The sequence below is a fragment of the Diaphorina citri genome, unplaced genomic scaffold, assembly GCF_000475195.1.
Source record: "Diaphorina citri unplaced genomic scaffold, Diaci psyllid genome assembly version 1.1 scaffold1038, whole genome shotgun sequence".
NCBI lineage: Eukaryota > Metazoa > Arthropoda > Insecta > Hemiptera > Psyllidae > Diaphorina > Diaphorina citri.
Window position 1 is genome coordinate 52,346 of NW_007378468.1, and position 19,317 is coordinate 71,662.

Consider the following 19,317-nt stretch of genomic DNA (forward strand, 5'->3'; position numbering starts at 1 on the left):
TAAATTGTTATTTTAAATTAAATAAAACACTCACTCACTCACTCCCACGTTCATTTCCGGTTTCGTACCACGTGACACACACTGAGTGAGATCTTACAAGATACAAAAAGAGGGGAATGAGCTCTTGGGTTGGATAATATCTTTTGCAGTTGCATCACTCTCACTCAATATTTGTTGCGAGGTTCGCATGATACAATGATGAAGGTGAAGAAATTTTGGGCGCGCTTTGCGTAATGCTCCAACTTCTTTCTTCGCTAGAAGCGTTGTTGCCTGCATTGCTCACATTCTCTTTGTGTTTTGATTTTGTTCACTTTTGAAGCTTCTTGATTTTGAAATTCGGAACTTCAGATATTGTCTTCTAATTTAATGATTCTCTGGGCTAAATAATAAATTTTCCATTTGTCGTGTAGCTAGGATTTTTCAAAACTTTTGCATTATCACAGCATTACTAAGAGTCTCGGTTATTCCTTTGCAGTTTGCATCTCGTCAATTTCTGGGAATTCTAGGCATAGGTAGACTTTGTTTAGTACTTCACTTAGTACTAATGTATGTACCTCTAAGGCAGTGTTTCTTAATTGGTGTTCCGCGGAACCTAGGGGTTCCGCGAGCTGGCGGCAAGGGTTCCGCGAGATACAGAGTGTTTCAAATACACTAGAATTCGTTTTTCCAAATGTAACTAAAATGTACTTGCCGTAAAAGAGCCTCATTTTTCTCCTACACTGTAGGCTAGACTCCGAAAAATTGGAGCATCCGGATCAATGATTATGCTTTCCAAAAACACGGCTGTTCACAAGCTGAACCTACTAATGAGGAATTTTGGATATATATGAGATCTGTACCACTTTTTTATGTCTTTCTTCCCCCGCCCTCTATCCTTTATAATCTTTATATTATGCCCTCTTTCTCCTCCAGTCCCTTTCTCTCTCCCACTCACCTGTCTACGTAGAATTTCAGATATGTGTGAGATCTATTCCACTTTTTCTCTCTTTCCTCCTCCAATCTCTATCTCTCTCCCACGCACCCCATCTATGTAGCACTTCTCTCTGTCTCTCTTGAACTCTCAAATCGATAGATTTAGTACAGGAGAGGTGCATGGATATTCAATATTCCGAATGATGTAATCCCTGTTGAAAATTTCATGCTTACAGTTAGGGGAGGGACTGCAAATGTCTTCTTCTTTTTTCCTTTCCTTTTTTACAATCTTTCCGAACTCCAAAAAAACGGAGATGACAGAGGAAGCTGAAGGAAGAAGGATCAGAACGTTACTTTTCTCCTTTTCCCCTTTACTTTTCTCTCTTCTTCTTCCTTCACTTCTGCTCTCTCTCCATCTCTTCTTTTTATCCCTCTTCCATTCTCCCTTCTAAGATTGGCACCTGGAAATTGTTTTATATCTTTCTCCATCTAGGTATTGATGACTGGGACAAACCGTCCTTTTTCTCCTCCTGCTCCTTTTCTTCTTCCTCATTCTCTCCCTTTCCCCCTTTCTTTCTTCTACTTCCTCCTGTTTTTTTTTTACCCTTCCTTTCTTCCTAGTGACATTCCTCTTGTTCTCTTCCTTACCTTTTAAGTATCGAAAGGAAATAATGCTTGTCGTTCAGTGTGCTATTCTTGTTTTGATTGTTCGCCCACTCTTGGTATTTCTTTTCCGAAGTAATAACACTACAATGTAAAGTTGAGCTAGGTATTCATTTAAAGTTGAGCTCAGGTATTTCATTAAGCCTTTCCATGTGTGGAATCGTTGTTTTACTTGACACGTATAGACAAATGTACGTTTCGCTGGAAAATCTGGAAATCGTTTGAAAGGTGCGTCCACTCTGCAGTCGATTGAAGTCGATCGCCATCGAACCCACAGTATGACGTGTTTCAGCAGGCGATTAATTAATCGTTATTGAGGTATTGACCATACGTAGTGTAGACTGTAGAAGTGTAGATGTCCCTGAAGAATACACCTGTCGTACCTTAGAACACGAGAAGATTATAGAATTTTTATAGAAAACAATATATTTGTATTAATTTGACAATATCACAGAAAGTAACTCCAAAAGGCCCAAATGAGTTCACTTACGAATTTCAAAGAAAAACGCTATTTTCCATTTCCTTAACCACGCTAGATTCGCTATGTTTAATTGTTTACTAAGTATTGCATCATATTATTCTGAAGTGAGAAAAAGTTGTATTTTCATGTAAGCAGATCACTTTTGCCTTCCTCCATTGTGTTTTTTTTTTTGTGGTTAAACTTTTGATTATTATTATTTTTGTCAAATTTAGTGCACGTTGGAAAAATTGTACAGGATAGGTTGGTATCACACCCTACGTTAACTGTTGGTCAATTAACTTTAGGCACACCCTATTCCTGTTGTTTTTCCGTCGCGCGTTGCGTGACTTGTGTGTCACTCTATACATTACTCACCGTTGCGTGACCTGTTTGCTGTGACGTCACTATCTAGTTTCCCGCTTTTCATTCTACTCCTTGTATTAGGAGACTCTCGGCTGTACTATTCTTGTAGTGATATTATAGCTGTATAGCATATAGAAGTGATAATTGGTATCATATTGGCATTGTGACCACAGAAGAGGCATTGTAGTGGGAGTGAGTGAGTGAGTGTTTTATTTAATTTAAAATAACAATTTAATTATTTTCAAGTTGAATTTATTTTAAAGTTGGTAAGGTAAAACACCTAGTCATCGACACCCTTAAGGATTTTTTCATTTTTAATTTGTTATAACTCGTCCATTTTTTGAGGTAATTAAGTGATTATAGACTTTTTTAAATTGTTATACACTTTTCTTTATAACTGATTAATTTCCAATTCAATAACATTAACCATGTCTTCAGAATTAACTGATTTGTCAGAAAACCCCTGTTGTTTCTATAATCGTCACCTTTTGAGAGTGCTTGTTGAAATTTTCGGAACCTTCTGTATCAGTAATCGCCCTATGTTGTAACCAGTACTCTGAGTACTTATTTACTTACCTACTGTAAATGATATTTTTAAAGGAATCCAATGGTCTTTTTTTTTACTTTTTTATTATTATTAAGTACTTATCATCATTATTATTACTTTTTATTATTTCCTTGCATACTATTATTATTGTAATTATGCAATTACTTCTGCTCCTGAAAAATAAATACCTATCATTACCTATCAAACTAAAAAAACAACTTTCTTTTCTTTTCAATTGAATTTTTTTTTTATTATTTATTATTGTCACTTTTTATAAACTTTGATTAGGTAAGTAAGTACCTACCTACTTGAAAAGCAAGAATTAAAACAAAAAATAAATCAAAATAAACATCTTCAGTCTAGTATAAAAGCAATAAACATCAGTCTAAAAAAATAGTTGAGTAATAAGGAGGTAATAGGTGTTAACAGTTAAAAGATACCTAAGTACATTACTTAAAAAAATAATAATAATAAAATTAGTCAAAGGTAGGTACTTGAACAATAGGTACAGTGTGTATGTAAGTACTCGAATTTTTTTCTAGGTTACTGAGGGTAGGTAGTAATATTATCTCAAGTATTTTAAACCTCCTTCCCCCCCCCCATATGCAACCTCAGGCTTAAAAATTTGAAAATCATCACTTTCTAATCTACATTTTTCTTTTGTTAATACCTACTACCCTTAGGTATGTACCTACCTTCAGTCTTTTTCAATCTAATATTTTTTCTACTACCTACCTAAATAAAAAAAGTACTTAGGCACTTAAAAGGTACACAAAATGTTCCAATAAAAAATAAAACAAAATATCAATTAAAAATAAAATGAGCATCAGTCTCCAAACAAAATCAGTCAATAAGTAGGTGTCAACAGGTAAAAGCTACCTACTTAAGTTCCAACATTAAAATAATATAAAAATTAATTAAAAAAAATACTCAAAGTATAATTGAACAAAAAGATAAACAAAATTAGTAATAGAAAGTAATTAAGTAAGGAGGTAACTAAAATCTCTTTCCAGTTCTAGGTTACTGAGGGTAGTATTTTAGTACACATTTTTTTTTTTATTTATTTAAGTTCAATCTTTTACTTAAAAAAATGGAAAATGAACACATTTACATAAGTCTCTATTTCTTTTTTAAAAATACTACCCTCAGGTACCTACTTGGGTTTTTTTCAATCTAACATTCTAGCATTTTCCATTGGTTAGCCTTTTCTAATTTTTTCCATCTCTGGGACAGAATAAATTCCTCTGGCATTTATAATTTCCGGGGGTTTTATGCTCTGTACAATATCACATGCCTGATAGAATAGCTTGTCTTCCTTCTCTGGCCATTTCCACGTATCTGGCCCAGCGATCATCATAGTCTTCACTTCAGCTCCTTCTTCCTTCTCCTCCAACACTAGCCCAGGATAATATTCTCCTTCATACATTACTACCACATAACTATTTTTTTCAAATGTACCACTAACATTTCCATCAATATCAGAGTTCTCCTCTTCAGTTTCTTCTAGTTCAAGATTTTTTTTAGTTGTCTTTTTCTTTTGCTTTGGTTGCTCTTGTTTTTGTTTTCGTATATTTCTCTTCTCAATCTTGAGATTTTCAATTTCTTTCTTCTTCTCTTCTTTCTTGGTATAATAATCCTGCCACAATTTTGAGGATACAACTGATGGTACTTTTTCTTTGCTCCTTCTTTTTTTAACTGGGGATTTTTTATCTGGGTAGAATAGGACCCTTTTAAAGGGGGATGGAATTATTTTCTTCTTTGTAATAATAAGGTTTGGGGATTTATTTGATGCTAGGGAAATAGGAGTTGAATTTTGAATAGAAGGGCGTCCTGGAGGTGTAGTGGATGGATAATTCATGGGAACTTGAGGTGAAACTTCTATTGGAGTTTCTGGTTCAAGAAAATTTTCATCATGAATATGTGCATCAATTTGGGGTGGGTCATTTGAGTACACAACAGTGTAGCCAGACAAAGAACCGGGTTCGCTCACTGGTAATGTGAGTTCTATAGGAGTATGGAGGTTTTGACCACTTTTGTTTGTTTGTGTTCTGAGTTTCCTCCATAGTTGAAATAAACCATAGTCCTCCACCAATAATCCTAAATGCCAATTTTCACTATCCTCATACTTGTGAAAGAGTGAGAGGGTTTCAGGAGTCATGTTTTTTTCAATTCCTTTCAATATTTTTTCATCACTGATTGTTTCTTCTTCTTCTTCCTCCTGTTGTCGTGAAGTGAATGGTGGGTATCGGTATTGTTCTGGTATTTTAGAGAAATCAATGTTGTTTATATCCCAAGGAACCAGTCCACATTTCTTAAAACCATTCTTCAATACCTCAGGTGTTACTGTTTTCTTAATGGCTATATCCAACACAGGAGCAAAGTTTTTCCTTTTGAATTCTGGTCCATTTTCAGCCCTCCATTGAGCCACTTCCTCCTTCCAAGTATATTTCAGTGTCTTGAACACTGCAACATCCATCGGTTGAATGATGTGAGTAGCATTGGGATGAAGAGATATTAGAACTATTCCCTTTTCTTCACAGAATTTACTCAGTGCCAAGGATGAATGAGAGCTATGTCCATCTACAAATAAGATGACAGGTAATTCTATTTGTGTGTCCTGTAGCCATGGATAGAAAACATTTGAAATATATTCAAAAAATATCTCACAAGTCATCCAGCCTGAGGGAGATTTGCCGGCACCCCAGGACGGTGGGATGGATTGCACAATCTCAACAGGTATTCTCTCATAAGGCAATATCAACAAGGGTGGTGCCAACATTCCACCAGCACTGCCTGTCACTAGAACTGTGAGGCAGTCCTTCTCATCACTGTTCACTAGTGAATACACACTCTTGGACCCTCTGGGACTCAAAACTTTGTTCCCTTTTGGGCACAAAAAAAAAAGCTGCCTCGTCTGCATTGAATACACGATCAGGTTGACTAATGACTTCTTTCAAACTATGCTCTTCTAAGAATTTATCTATTTCTTGACTCCAATTGATCAGGCTCTCTTTAGAAACATTGCCCCTAGATTTTGTTAGATTTTGAGGTGTCCGCTGACTTAAATTGGGATGCCTTTTCATGAAACTCTTGAACCAAGACCTTCCGGGTACATTATCTTTGAATGAATTTTGACGGCCTAGCTGAATAATGAGTTTAGACACTGTTTCCACAAGAATATTTTTGGTTACAGGAAATCCTGCACTATTCATATTCAATAACCATTGCACTATTTGCAATTCTTCTGTGTCTGTAAGGACTGGAGATGGTCCCATTCTCCTACCTGGGGGGGTCTTTCCTTTGAACTTATCCGTAAGTGTGGTCCTCGGCACACCATACTGTCTAGCAGCAGATTTTGCAGAAAGCCCTGCTGCCATAGCTTCCAGGGCAAGATTCATACTTTCTTCAGGATATTTCAACTTAGCACAGCCTTTCCTTGATTTGAGACTCTTTGGTTTGGGAGTGATTTCCCTAGCTTTTGACTTATTCTTCACTTTTGCCATCTTTAATCTGAGAATGAAACAAAGTAAATAAACCATAAACAAACAATATGAAAGTATTTAAGTATAGGTAGTGAGTATTTACTAAATACTCACTACTTAAGTACTTATTTGATGATTAATAACCAAAAAATATGAAATAAGATGGTAAAATGAAAAGAAATTCGATTATTGATACAGTTGAGAAAACATTGCTGTGATAGACATCGTCTCCCGGGTCGATTATTATTACACCTTGCCGATTTCCGTTATTGAACCTTTTTTTACCATTAATTTAAAAAGTATTAACATAAAATTATTGCAATGCATTTAAATCTATTTAGAATTATGTTATGAATCCAGAAAACATAAAAAAGTCACTTGAAAGCTCAATACAAAGTCTACAAACCTTAGCTACGAAACTCAGTTTCTTAAGGGAAAAGACAAGAAAAAACAAAAAACCTACCTTTCTTTCGAAGCGCGATTTTCGAAATGATTTTTTCAATGTTTACAAACAACAGCTGAATTTTGATGTATGTGAAGTTAGACACAAATCGTCTGAAAAATCATTTAAAATTATCAGGGGTTCTCAAAAATGGCGCGTTTCCTTATTTTCGGCAATTAAATTAAAAATTGCCGATCTTTGGTCGGCAATCGGTGACTAGGTGTTTTACCTTAGTTAAGGTAAAAGGAAAGTCTTGGAATGAGCTAAGTTAGAACCGTTGAACTTATTCTATTATTTTAAAGATAGGAGTTGATCAGGATTATAAGGAAAAGTCTTGGGAATCAGTAAAGTTAGAAACTCCATAGGATTCCAGCGAGAGGAATTCTGTGCTTTTTATTGGCGGATAGTTTATCGTGCTCTTTTTGAGCTTTAGTCTAAAAACAGAGCGGAGAGCATAGAGCATCGAGCGCGTAGAGGGAAGGGACGACAGAGTGAAGCGACGAGTTCAGACTTCAGACGCATTGAGCGGAGGGCAAAAAGCTCTTTGCTTTTTTGCTCTCCGCCCCATTCTGTTTTGAGCCTTAAACGGTATCGCGGTACTTGTCCTGGTAGTCCAGTAAGATAAACTGTTTGGCTTAGAGGTCACTTGAGGAAACTTTATTACTTATTACACTTGGTGTAGTAGGTAACGCGGTGGACTTGGGATCCAGAGCGGAGAGCATAGAGCATCGAGCGCGTAGAGGGAAGGGACGAGTTCAGACGCATTTAGCGAAGGGCAAAAAGCTCTTTGCTTTTTGCTCTCCGCCCTTACACGGTATCGCGGTACTTGTCCTGGTAGTCCAGTTAGATAAACTGTTTGGCTTAGAGGTCACTTGAGGAAACTTTATTACTTATTACACTTGGTGTAGTAGGTAACGCGGTGGACTTGGGATCTAAAGTTTAGTGGTTCGAGTCCAAGTCAAGTCATGAAACTTATCCAGGTGTAGGTATAAATGGGGGACCGCTATTGTGACAGCAATTACGTATGCCTAACTCTATTAAAATTCCTTTTATTACTTTCTATTAACCTATACAAGGTACCTAATGAGAAAGTATTGCGATCGGTCCAATTTTTTTTCTCTCCATTTTCTCACATTATCATTGAAACTTGGGTTTTGGTTTGTTTCAGATGTGTCGAGGCGAGTCCATCTCGAAGCTGTGATGTGCAGCAATTACGTATGCCTAACTCTATTAAAATTCCTTTTATTACTTTCTATTACCCTTACGTATAGGGAACCTATACAAGGTACCTAATGAGAAAGTATTGCGATCGGTCCAATTTTTTTTTCTCCATTTTCTCACATTACCATTGAAACTTGGGTTTTGGTTTGTTTCAGATGTGTCGAGGCGAGTCCATCTCGAAGCTGTGATGTGCACCCCGTGGTGGCAATCCCGCCCCCAGCCCTTCTCCCTCAAGCAGCGAAAGTTGCTGTCCATGCCTCCTGTGTCGGCAAGTCCGGAGAAATCCCCAGGCCCCACCCTCAAGAAACATACCAATAGTCTACCTGTACCCCTTAGCAATGAAGTACCTAGTAAGTATAAACCATGTAGGTTTAGTGTACAATAATGGGACTTACCTGTCCTACCGTGGAATCTTTAATCCACAGGTGGCCCCTGGGTAATGCAAAATGAGCAACTTCATTATGTCATGCGTCCCACAAAACAGTCAAGTCAAATTGATTGATATTTTTGATCCCAAATGAGTTTCTTGATCCATTTTGAGCATCACTGTCACGAAGGTTAGTCGTACTTAAGTAATTCACTTGAAACGTGAAAGCGGTCAAAGTGGCCAAGTCCACGGCCCATCATTTGCACATCAAGTTCTAAACCTTTTCAACCCCTTGTTGCCTTGTTCCTCAAAAAGTTTCTCTGGGTTTAGGCGGGACTGTTTCGCAGCCATTCAGTTGCATACAAGAACGCCTACTTGTTAGGACTTGTATGCAAAATGCAAAGAACCCTCCTGTGTCAGCAAATACTGGTATCTAGGCGATAGAGCGCCTTGTAACTATCAAACAAAACACTGCAGGCTCATGCAGGTTACCTGAATAACGCAGTAGTCAGCAGGAATTCCAGTCGTCCTAATTGTGGTTTGAGTTCGAGGAAAATGACGACTGGGGCTTTAGTTAGGGAGCTATACTGGCAACTGTTGGGTATGCTTATTGGGGCTTTAGTTAGGGAGCTATACTGGCAACTGTAGGGTATGCTTATTGGGGCTTTAGTTAGGGAGCTACACTGGCAACTGTAAGGTATGATAGTGGGGAGTATGTGGGTAACTTATTGTTTACCAATTGGCCTCCTCTCGCAACTTTTGACATATTTATTTTCTGGTGCCGATGCCGGCCGACAATTGTGACGAAAGCGGCCTTTTTTGGCCCTTTCATGTAATTCAATTTCTCTTGTAACTCTATTTGAAGGGGAGGGAAACGTTTCAATAATACCAGCATAAAAAAAAAAAATCTCGTGGATTCTCGTTGTCTGCCACAAAATTTCTCGTCGTTTCCTCCTATCACTCTCGTCAGAGACATGTGCCTGTCACGTGACCCACTGCTCCCTCCTTTCCCCTCCTCGCAATAGTTTCTCCTCCCTCCCTTCCCATTGTGGGGAGTATGTGGGTAACTTGTTGTTTATGGCCTCCTCTCGCAACTTTTGACATATTTATTTTCTGGTGCCGATGCCGGCCGACAATTGTGACGAAAGCGGCCTTTTTTGGCCCTTTTCTCTTGAATTTGAAAAGTAATGATTAAAGGAAAAACACCATTAAAAATTGCATACATTTGCTAAGTAGCTTGATTTCTTTGTTTCTGAATCCTGGACAAAGGGACTTTTCAACTTTATTCCAGCAACAGACTATTCCAACCTATACAAAAAAAGTAAAAAGGGTTATGTTTCATCCAAATTTAATTAAACGTTCTCTTTTCTCCTCAGGAACAAAACGGAAATACACAAAGCGACGGAAAACGACGTCGAAGGGTTATGTTTCATCCAAATTTAATTAAACGTTCTCTCTTTTCTCCTCAGGAACAAAACGGAAATACACAAAGCGACGGAAAACGACGTCGACGGGTCCTTCGAGTTCGGGTAAGATCGGGTCCGAGGTGAGCCGACCGGTGCGCCCCAAGCGAACCTCGAGTACGCCGAACTGGAATCATCTCCTATTGGACGACGAGGGACGGGTCCTTCGAGTTCGGGCAAGATCGGGTCCGAGGTGAGCCGACCGGTACGACCCAAGCGAACCTCGAGTACGCCGAACTGGAATCATCTCCTATTGGACGACGAGGGAGAAGAGGATGAACCAATGGAGGAGGACTCTGGGGATGAGTACGAGGAGGAGAGGGAGAGGGGAGGGTATAACAGTCCGGTCCCTTCACCCTCCCCGTCCAATACGGGCAAGGAGTCGAGGTGAGTGACAAGGAACGAGTGATGAACAGATGAACACAGAAATCTGTTAGCTTACCTACCTAAGGCCAGCCACTCCCTATCAGGTAGACCTGACGACAGGTACACCTGATAGTGTGTGTGCTCATCAGGTAGACCTGACAGACGGACCTTTTCAGCCGGGCCTGTCAGGTGTCAGGTCTACCTGATAGTGTGTGTGCTCACCAGGTGTACCTGTCAGGCTGACAGTGTCAGGTCTACCTGAGAGTGTGTGGCTGGCCTTATTGTACGTACAATATGTATTTGGAGATTTGGACTGGAGTATTCAGGGCAACCCATCTCTGGGGTGTAGTAGTTAACGCGTTGGACTCTTGATGTGGAATAAGTATTGTTAGAGGTTGGTGGTTCGAATCCAAGTCAAGTCTGTATTTAACGACATTCCTTTAAAATTCCTTTCTTTTTTACCCAAGACTAGAAGGCAGTCTACTGGCCTCTTTTAAACACAACTGGCGTCCAGTAACATTTCAGTCCCTGATCTAGGGTATGACCATTTGACCATGAAGAGTGCTGGTATGTTCGTACTTTCACTCAGTCAAGTGTCCTTACCTTCACTCAGTCAAGTGACCGCCGAACCCACCTTAGAGTTAAGTTAGAAATAGATGAGGTAGTGAGTGAGTTGAAACAGCGTGGCCGATGGCCCAACCATTTCCAACTGCTTGACCTTGATTAATAAAGAAAAGATAGGTATTTTCTAGCATGTCGAGTTTTCTGAAGATCAAATTCCATGTCTGGGCTGTCATTTGAACCCACGCTCTTTTCCAAGTGATATCTGTTAGGTTAAATACTTACCTACCTTAGGTCAACCACTCCTTATCAGGTAGACCTGACGACAGGTACACCTGATAGTGTGTGTGTGTGCTCATCAGGTAGACCTGACAGACGGACCTTTTCAGCCGGGCCTGTCAGGTCTACCTGATAGTGTGTGTGCTCACCTGCTCACCAGGTGTACCTGTCAGGTCTACCTGATAGTGTGTGGCTGGCCTTATGGTACGTGCAATATGTATTTGGAGATTTGGACTGGAGTATTCAGGGCAACCCATCTCTGGGGTGTACTTGGTAGTTAACGCGTTGGACTCTTGATGTGGAGTAAGTATTGTTAGAGGTTGGTGGTTCGAATTCAAGTCAAGTCTGTATTTAACGACATTCCTTTAAAATTCCTTTTTTACCCGAGACTAGAAAGCAGTCTACTGGCCTCTTTTAAACACAACTGGCGTCCAGTAACATTTCAGTCCCTGACCTAGGGTATGACCATTTGACCATGAAGAGTCGACCTTGAGAAGGGTCCACAGTCCACACCTAGGATTTTGTATTGACTTGAAGTAGACCGGCGGCAACAGCTGAAGAATTTGACTTGAATCTCTTCCATAGAGTCAAAATTTACACATGGACGCATCTTTTTATCATCAAGCGTGCCTTAAGGCGGCGTGAACGTCAAAAAGAGTTCGAAACGCCGCCCTACCCGGCCTATATTAACTATTAACACGTTACTCGTACTATGTCAAAGATATTTTTAGGTGGGGCTCTTTATTTTAGCAGAGATCGATGATTAAGCTTTCCAAAAACACGGCTGTTCACAAGCTGACCTAGCAGTGAAGACTTTTGGATATTTATGAGATCTTGCTTGCCTTTGAGTAGTTTTTTCCCCCAACATTATTTGAGAAACTCACGGTGGGTTTCACCAATATTTTTTCAGCTCCTAGAAGGCCTGTTAAGCTAAGAACCTGTTAAGTTTAAGTTCTCTTTGATTTGTATGGGCTAATAGGGCTTATTAAACTAACAGGTTGTTAGGAGCCAAAAAGAAGGTTTGTGAAACCCACCCTCAGCTTTTGTAAATTCAAAATGTTGCTCACTCCCTGTTTTTCTCTCTTTTCCATTCCAGGACAAGGAGGAGGGAGAGTTCGTACGATATTGACAACATTGTAATTCCGTACAGTGTTGCCGCCACGACACGGGTCGAAGTTTTGCAGTACAAGGAAATTCCGACGCCGAAGTAAGTAACCGGGTTTGGGTTCTATTATCTACCTACCCACCCTGTAGATTCGTGAAGATTAGTACACTTGTCTTATGGGCCCTGTGGTACCTACACCTAAGCCTCTAGGTGGGCTTTTTGTGTGTGTGGTGTTGAGAAACCTGTAACGTAAGGTGGTAAAATAAATAGAAAGGCTACTTACCAGCCCAATATACTCGTAGGTACCCACCCTACCTACCTGTTATTTTATAACTAAACTTTTGGGAATTGGCAATATATGTTTTCAGTATGTAACTATTCCTCAAAATGCTAATTTTTTTTTCTTTTTCTAACATGGCCTTTTTGGATAGCAAAATCCACCCATACAAGTTAAAAGTAGGTATTGGATCAACTTTGTGTACTAAGTCCTATGATTAGATTCAAGTTGTGTTTACATATTGACCAAAGCGATATGATGCTTTGTATTTCGTCACTACCTCTGAGGACTTATGTACATAGGTATTGTAGTTTGGAATTTTAGGAAAGAAACTGTCGAGTCTACAGAGTCGTGTCGAGTCTACGTGCTCATAAGTTACAATGACAAGTAGAACAAAATCTACATTAATATTGTCCAATGATTAGATTCGAGTTGTGTTTACACATTGACCAAAGCGATATGATGCTTTGTATTTCGTCACTACCTCTGAGGACTGATATTATGTACTTTTACTAAAGTTCAAAATTTTAGGAAAGAAACTAAGTAATCTTACGTAGATACAATATCTATCTTAAGAGCAAGAGCTAAATTGTCCCATGATTATGATCAAGTTTTGTTTACATATTGACCAAAGCGATATGATGCTTTGTATTTCGTCACTACCTCTGAGGACTGATATCATGTACTTTTACTAAAGTTAAAAAAAATTAGGAAAGAAACTACTTAAGTAATCTTTCAGAGTTACAGATAGACCTCTAGTTAAAAATCATACTTTTGTCCTATGATTAGATTCAAGTTGTGTTTACACATTGACCAAAGCGATATGATGCTTTGTATTTCGTCACTACCTCTGAGGACTGATGTGCGTAAATGTACTCTATGTATGTATGTATGTACTTGAAAATCAATCATTAAATACTGCCATACTCCGTTTCGACGTCTGATCGACATCTTGTGCTAAGTACCTACGTGTCTGGTTTAACTAACCTTAAGCGCTTCGGATCACGAGGTTGGAGTACAAGTCAATTCCTAAAATGTGTGATAAGCTGAAAAACATTTGAGTATATGCGACACTCATTTATGATGAACATCCTTGTACGCTTAAATAATGCCTCGCTAACTTTCTATCCTAACCAAACATATCCAATTCCCACAGGTGGAGGATTATCGATGACACTTCAGCCGGTTCCGGTCGCAAGAACGGTGACCTGGTCACTTGAAAATCAATCATTAAATACTGCCATACTCCGTTTCGACGTCTGATCGACATCGTGTGCTAAGTACCTACGTGTCTGGTTTAACTAACCTTAAGCGCTTCGGATCACAAGGTTGGAGTCCAAGTCAATTCCTAAAATGTGTGATAAGGTGAAAAACATTTGAGTATATGCGACACTCATTTATGATGAACATCCTTGTATGCTTAAATAATGCCTCGCTAACTTTATATCCTAACCAAACATATCCTATTCTCACAGGTGGAGGATTATCGATGACACTTCAGCCGGTTCCGGTCGCAAGAACGGTGACCTGGTGACCCCCCTCCCCTCTAGCGTTCCTCATTTCCCCTCCAGTGATGAAGAAGAAGGAGGAGAGGGGGAGGAAGAGGTGGAGGATATCTCGGATGAAACCCTGATGAGGAGGCACGAAAAGTACGAGCTGGAGGAGAGAGGAGAGGGGGAGGAAGAGGTGGAGGATATCTCGGATGAAACCCTGATGAGGAGGCACGAAAAGTACGAGCTGGAGGAGAACCCATTTGTTGACAGAATATGTACAAACAAGTTCGTGTACAAATAATGTAACTTTATTTAATTTTTCCATACAAAGTACAATATTTTTGTAATCTTTATGAAAGAGAAGCTCGTGAATTGGTTTGGCACGAGCTTTAATTATGATTATAATTAACACATCTTGAATTTGTTGGCAGTAAAGATCGCCATGAATGATCTTGCGTATTTTATTTGTTTTAACTATTTATATCAAACTTGCAACCCTAGATTCGAGAGGTCGCCATAAAGGGGAATTTAGACGAACGTGTATTAAGGTAACATGTCAAGTTTCCAACTTCCGTGTGTATTGTTTGTTCAAATTTAATAGCTGAACCGAATATCAAGTCCGAGTGGTACATCATTCCATGATGGTTTGAACTACAATAGATTTGATAGGTTTTGACGTAATGCAAGTAATGGTTTAAACTGTACCACAATAGATTTAACCATTACTTTGATGAACCTCTCCTCTTGGATCATGGGTAACTATGAGTACTAACTAGACTGCTAGAATCTTAGAGTCTACTAATGAAATTACGACGATTATTCATGCGCCAAGTACTGTACCACAATAGATTTAACCATTACTATGATGAACTTCTCCTCGTGGATCATGGGTAACTATGAGTACTAACTAGACTGCTAGAATCTTAGAGTCTACTAATGAAATTACGACGATTATTCATGCGCCAAGTCAGCTATTAGAGAATCACCTATCCATCCTAATATAATTATCTTACCGGTATCTCTTTCCCACTCCCCGATATTTTACTTACTAACGTACAGCGAGTAGGCCTCACCTCTAAGTTCCACATCGACAGTGATGATGTATACAGATGATGTAATCTCGCTTGGGAATTACACTTCCCACTCCCCGATATTTTACTTAATAACGTACAGCGAGTAGGCCTCACCTCTAAGTTCCACATCGACAGTGATGATGTATACAGATGATGTAATCTCGCTTGGGAATTACACCGCTACTCCGCGCCGAGGTTTATCTTGGCACAGAAATTTCACTCACACTTTGTGTTTCTTTTAGTTCCGGGGTTTGGATGTTTTGTATGGGTTCTCCGTTGGAGCTTCGGTTCCGGTATGGGGTTCAAATTTCGCGGTTCCGCGCAAAAAATGGTACATAACAATAATAACCATGTAAGTAGGTACTCTGGAAAAGAGGCTGATTTTGTGTCCAAAGAATGCTGAATTTGGGTCCAAATTTCGTTTTTCCAAATGTAACTAAAATGTACTTTCCGTAAAAAAAGCCTCATTTTTCTCCTACACTGTAGGCTAGACTCCGAAAAATTGGAGCATCCGGATCTATGATTATGCTTTCCAAAAACACGGCTGTTCACAAGCTGAACCTACTAATGAGGAATTTTGGATATGTATGAGATCTGTGCCACTTTTTTATGTCTTTCCTCCCCCGCCCTCTATCCTTTATAATCTTTATACTATGCCCTCTTTCTCCTCCAGTCCCTTTCTCTCTCCCACTCATCCTGTCTACGTAGAATTTCAGATATGTGTGAGATCTATTCCACTTTTTCACTCAATCTCCTCTATCTCTCTCCCACGCATCCCATCAATGTAGCACTTCTCTCTGTCTCTCTTGAACTCTCAAATCGATAGATTTAGTACAGGAGAGGTGCATGGATATTCAATATTCCGAATGATGTAATCCCTGTTGAAAATTTCATGCTTACAGTTAGGGGAGAGACTGCAAAGGGAAGGGAAGGGACTTCTTCTTTTTTTCCTCTCCCTTTCCAGACAATCTTAGTTTTTTGAAGTTCCGGTAAAAAAAAAAAAAACGGAGATGACAGAGGAAGCTGATGGAAGGATCAAAACGTTACTTTTCTCCTCTTCCTTTCTCTCCATCTTTTCCATTTCCCTCTCCGTCCCTCCGTCTCTCTTCTTTTTATTCCTTTTCCATTCTCCCTTCCAAGATTGGCACCTGAAAGTTTTTTTATATCTTTCTCCATCTATTGACTGGGACAAACCGTCCTCTTTCTCCTCCTGCTCCTTTTCTTCTTCCTCATTCTCTCCCTTTTCCCCCTTTCTTTCTTCTACTTCCTCCTGTTTTTTTTACCCTTCCTTTCTTCCTAGTGACATTCCTCTCGTTCTCTTCCTTACCTTTTAAGTATCGAAAGGAAATAATGCTTGTCGTTTAGTGTGCTATTCTTGTTTTGATTGTTCGCCCACTCTTGGTATTTCTTTTCCAAAGTAATAACGTTACAATGTAAAGTTGAGCTCAGGTATTTCATTAAGCCTTTCCATGTGTGGAATCGTTGTTTTACTTGACACGTATAGACAAATGTACGTTTCGCTCACGTCGGGGTTTAAAAATTGAGGCAACCGGGCAAATTGTTGAATTTGTAGGGTAATTTTTTCTGTGCTAGGAGTGTTGAGTGTTTCGTGGAATATTCCCCTAGTACCTACTTAGTGTGAGTAAAATGATTGTAATAGTGAAAGCCTAGTTAGCTTGGTTGGTAGGGCGTTTGCCTTGTAAGTGCTAGGCCGCGGGTTCGATTCCCGCCCGGGGCGAATTTTATCCTGAAGGGATAAGGTTCGTACCTCGGAACGGCTGGCTTTCTTTCATTCTTTCTTCGATTTCGGGACGATAAGGTAAGTGTTAGTAAGAGCCCGTTTGGGTAGGTACTGTAATGTGCCTCGACATAACAACACAGTATTTACATTCGAGTTCAATTGCAACTGTGTAGGTAAAACTTGGCCGTGTGGTAATCTAGAGCTCTTTGCTCACAGTAAAGACCCGGACTCATAGAGCTAAGTAGGCAGTTATGGTAGTATGTTTTATGGCAAGGTAGTATTACTGTTAAAGCACGTCATGCCAGGCATTAGAGCCGGGTATTTGGTATCACACCCTACGTTAACTGTTGGTCAATTAACTTTGGGCACACCCTATTCCTGTTGTTTTTCCGTCGCGCGTTGCGTGACTTGTGTGTCACTCTATACATTACTTACCGTTGCGTGACCTGTTTGCTGTGACGTCACTATCTAGTTTCCCGCTCTTCATTCTACTCCTTGTATTAGGAGACTCTCGGCTGTACTACTCTTGTAGTGATATTATAGCTGTATAGCATATAGAAGTGATAATTGGTATCATATTGGCATTGTGACCACAGAAGAGGCATTGTAGTGTTTCATTCTAATCCTTGTATTAGGAGACTCTCGGCTGTACTATTGTTGTAGTGATATTATATCTGTAAAGCATATAGAAGTGATAATTGGTATCATATTGGCATTGTGACCACAGAAGAGGCATTGTAGTGCGCCGGGCCAAGTTCCGACCTTGAGAAGGGTCCACAGTCCACACCTAGGATTTTGTATTGACTTGAAGTAGACCGGCGGCAACAGCTGAAGAATTTGACTTGAATCTCTTCCAGAGAGTCAAAATTTACACATGGACGCATCTTTTTATCATCAAGCGTGCCTTTAAGGCGGCGCGTACGTCAAAAAGAGTTCGAAACGCCGCCCTACCCGGCCTATACTAACTATTAACACGTTACTCGTACTATGTCAAAGATATTTTTAGGTGGGGCTCTTTATTTTAGCAGAGATCGAACAGCTGAAGAATTTGACTTGAATCTCTTCCAGAGAGTCAAAATTTACACAAAGCGTGCCTTAAGGCGGTGTGAACGTCAAAAAGAGTTCGAAACGCCACCCTACCCGCCCTATATTAACTATTAACACGTTACTCGTGCTATGTCAAAGATATTTTTAGGTGGGGCTCTTTATTTTAGCAGAGATCGATGATTAAGCTTTCCAAAAACACGGCTGTTCACAAGCTGACCTAGCAGTGAAGACTTTTGGATATTTATGAGATCTTGCTTGCCTTTAAGTAGTTTTTTCCTGTGGTAAAATATTGGTCGAAGTTAGATCCAGATAACCTGGGATTTTCCGCTAGCATTTTGCCTTACCAAAATCTTATTATACAAAAATTAGTAGTTAAAAAATACAAATATTATGCTCTTGCTGAAAAGAGTTGGATGATAGAACGATCAATGATTATGCTTTCCAAAAACACGGCTGTTCACAAGCTGAACCTACTAATGAGGAATTTTGGACTTATATGAGATCTGTCTTCCTTAAACACCCTTTCCACCAACACCAAGGCCAGTCACTCACTATCAGGTAGACCTGATCAGGTGTCAGGTACCTATACCTGATAGTGAGTGGCTGGCCTAAGGGATTTGATGGATCCAGGACCTACAAAAATAAACGCGGTCATACTAAGAACCCATACCTCATAATGAAGGATTGTCTTCACAAATAAATACCAGTAGGTAATAGGTTGATAGTAAAAGTCAACATTTTCCCACCTCGTGTTTACAATAAGAATTACTACTCGAGAGGAGAAATGACTCTCTAATCTTAATGTGTTTTGAAGAAATTATAACTAAACTAACTCTTTTTTTTTATCGTTCCTAGGTTCATTTATCTGAGTTTGTTTCCAGCGTTCAGACAAATGTGATATGAGAAATGAACCAACACCAAGGATAAAAAAAGGCCAGTCTGGCCGAGTGACTGGCTTTAGGGATTTGATGAATCCAGGACCTACAAAAATAAACGCGGTCACACTAAGAACCCATACCTCATAATGAAGGATTGCCTTCACAAATAAATAATAGGTTGATAGTACTTAAAAGTCAACATTTTCCCACCTCGTGTTTACAATAAGAATTACTACTCGAGAGGAGAAATGGCTCTCTAATCTTAATGTGTTTTGAAGAAATTATAACTAAACTAACTCTTTTTTTTATCGTTCCTAGGTTCATTTATCTGAGTTTGTTTCCAGCGTTCAGACAAATGTGATATGAGAAATGAACTCCGCCCTCCTGTTTGTATTTTTCTATTGACACATTAACCACAGCACATTACTAGTGACTTGGTGCTTAACTTGGATAGTGGGTTCCTAATGTTTTAATATTTAGAGCTAGTACTTGGATAGTGAGTTTCCTATTATAGCTGTCGTGTATGCAAACTCGTTAGCGATTGGGTGTTAGTTGGAGACGTCGGGATTTAAAAGTT

The 19,317-nt window shown here is 39.3% G+C and overlaps 1 protein-coding gene across 7 annotated transcripts in view; it reads left to right on the forward strand.

Moving 5' to 3' along the window:
* The window catches only part of LOC103513856 (KAT8 regulatory NSL complex subunit 1), a 76,763-nt gene that overhangs the window by 46,650 nt on the left and 10,796 nt on the right, over positions 1 to 19,317 (forward strand). For 3 of the 7 annotated variants that reach the window (XM_026826953.1, XM_026826952.1, XM_026826954.1), the window contains 5 exons: positions 8,246 to 8,440; positions 9,834 to 9,873; positions 10,077 to 10,307; positions 12,223 to 12,333; positions 13,984 to 14,113. In XM_026826953.1, the coding sequence (XP_026682754.1) occupies positions 8,246 to 8,440; positions 9,834 to 9,873; positions 10,077 to 10,307; positions 12,223 to 12,333; positions 13,984 to 14,113 (707 nt within the window). The other 4 variants (XM_026826956.1, XM_026826955.1, XM_026826951.1 and 1 more) reach the window with 4 other exon arrangements.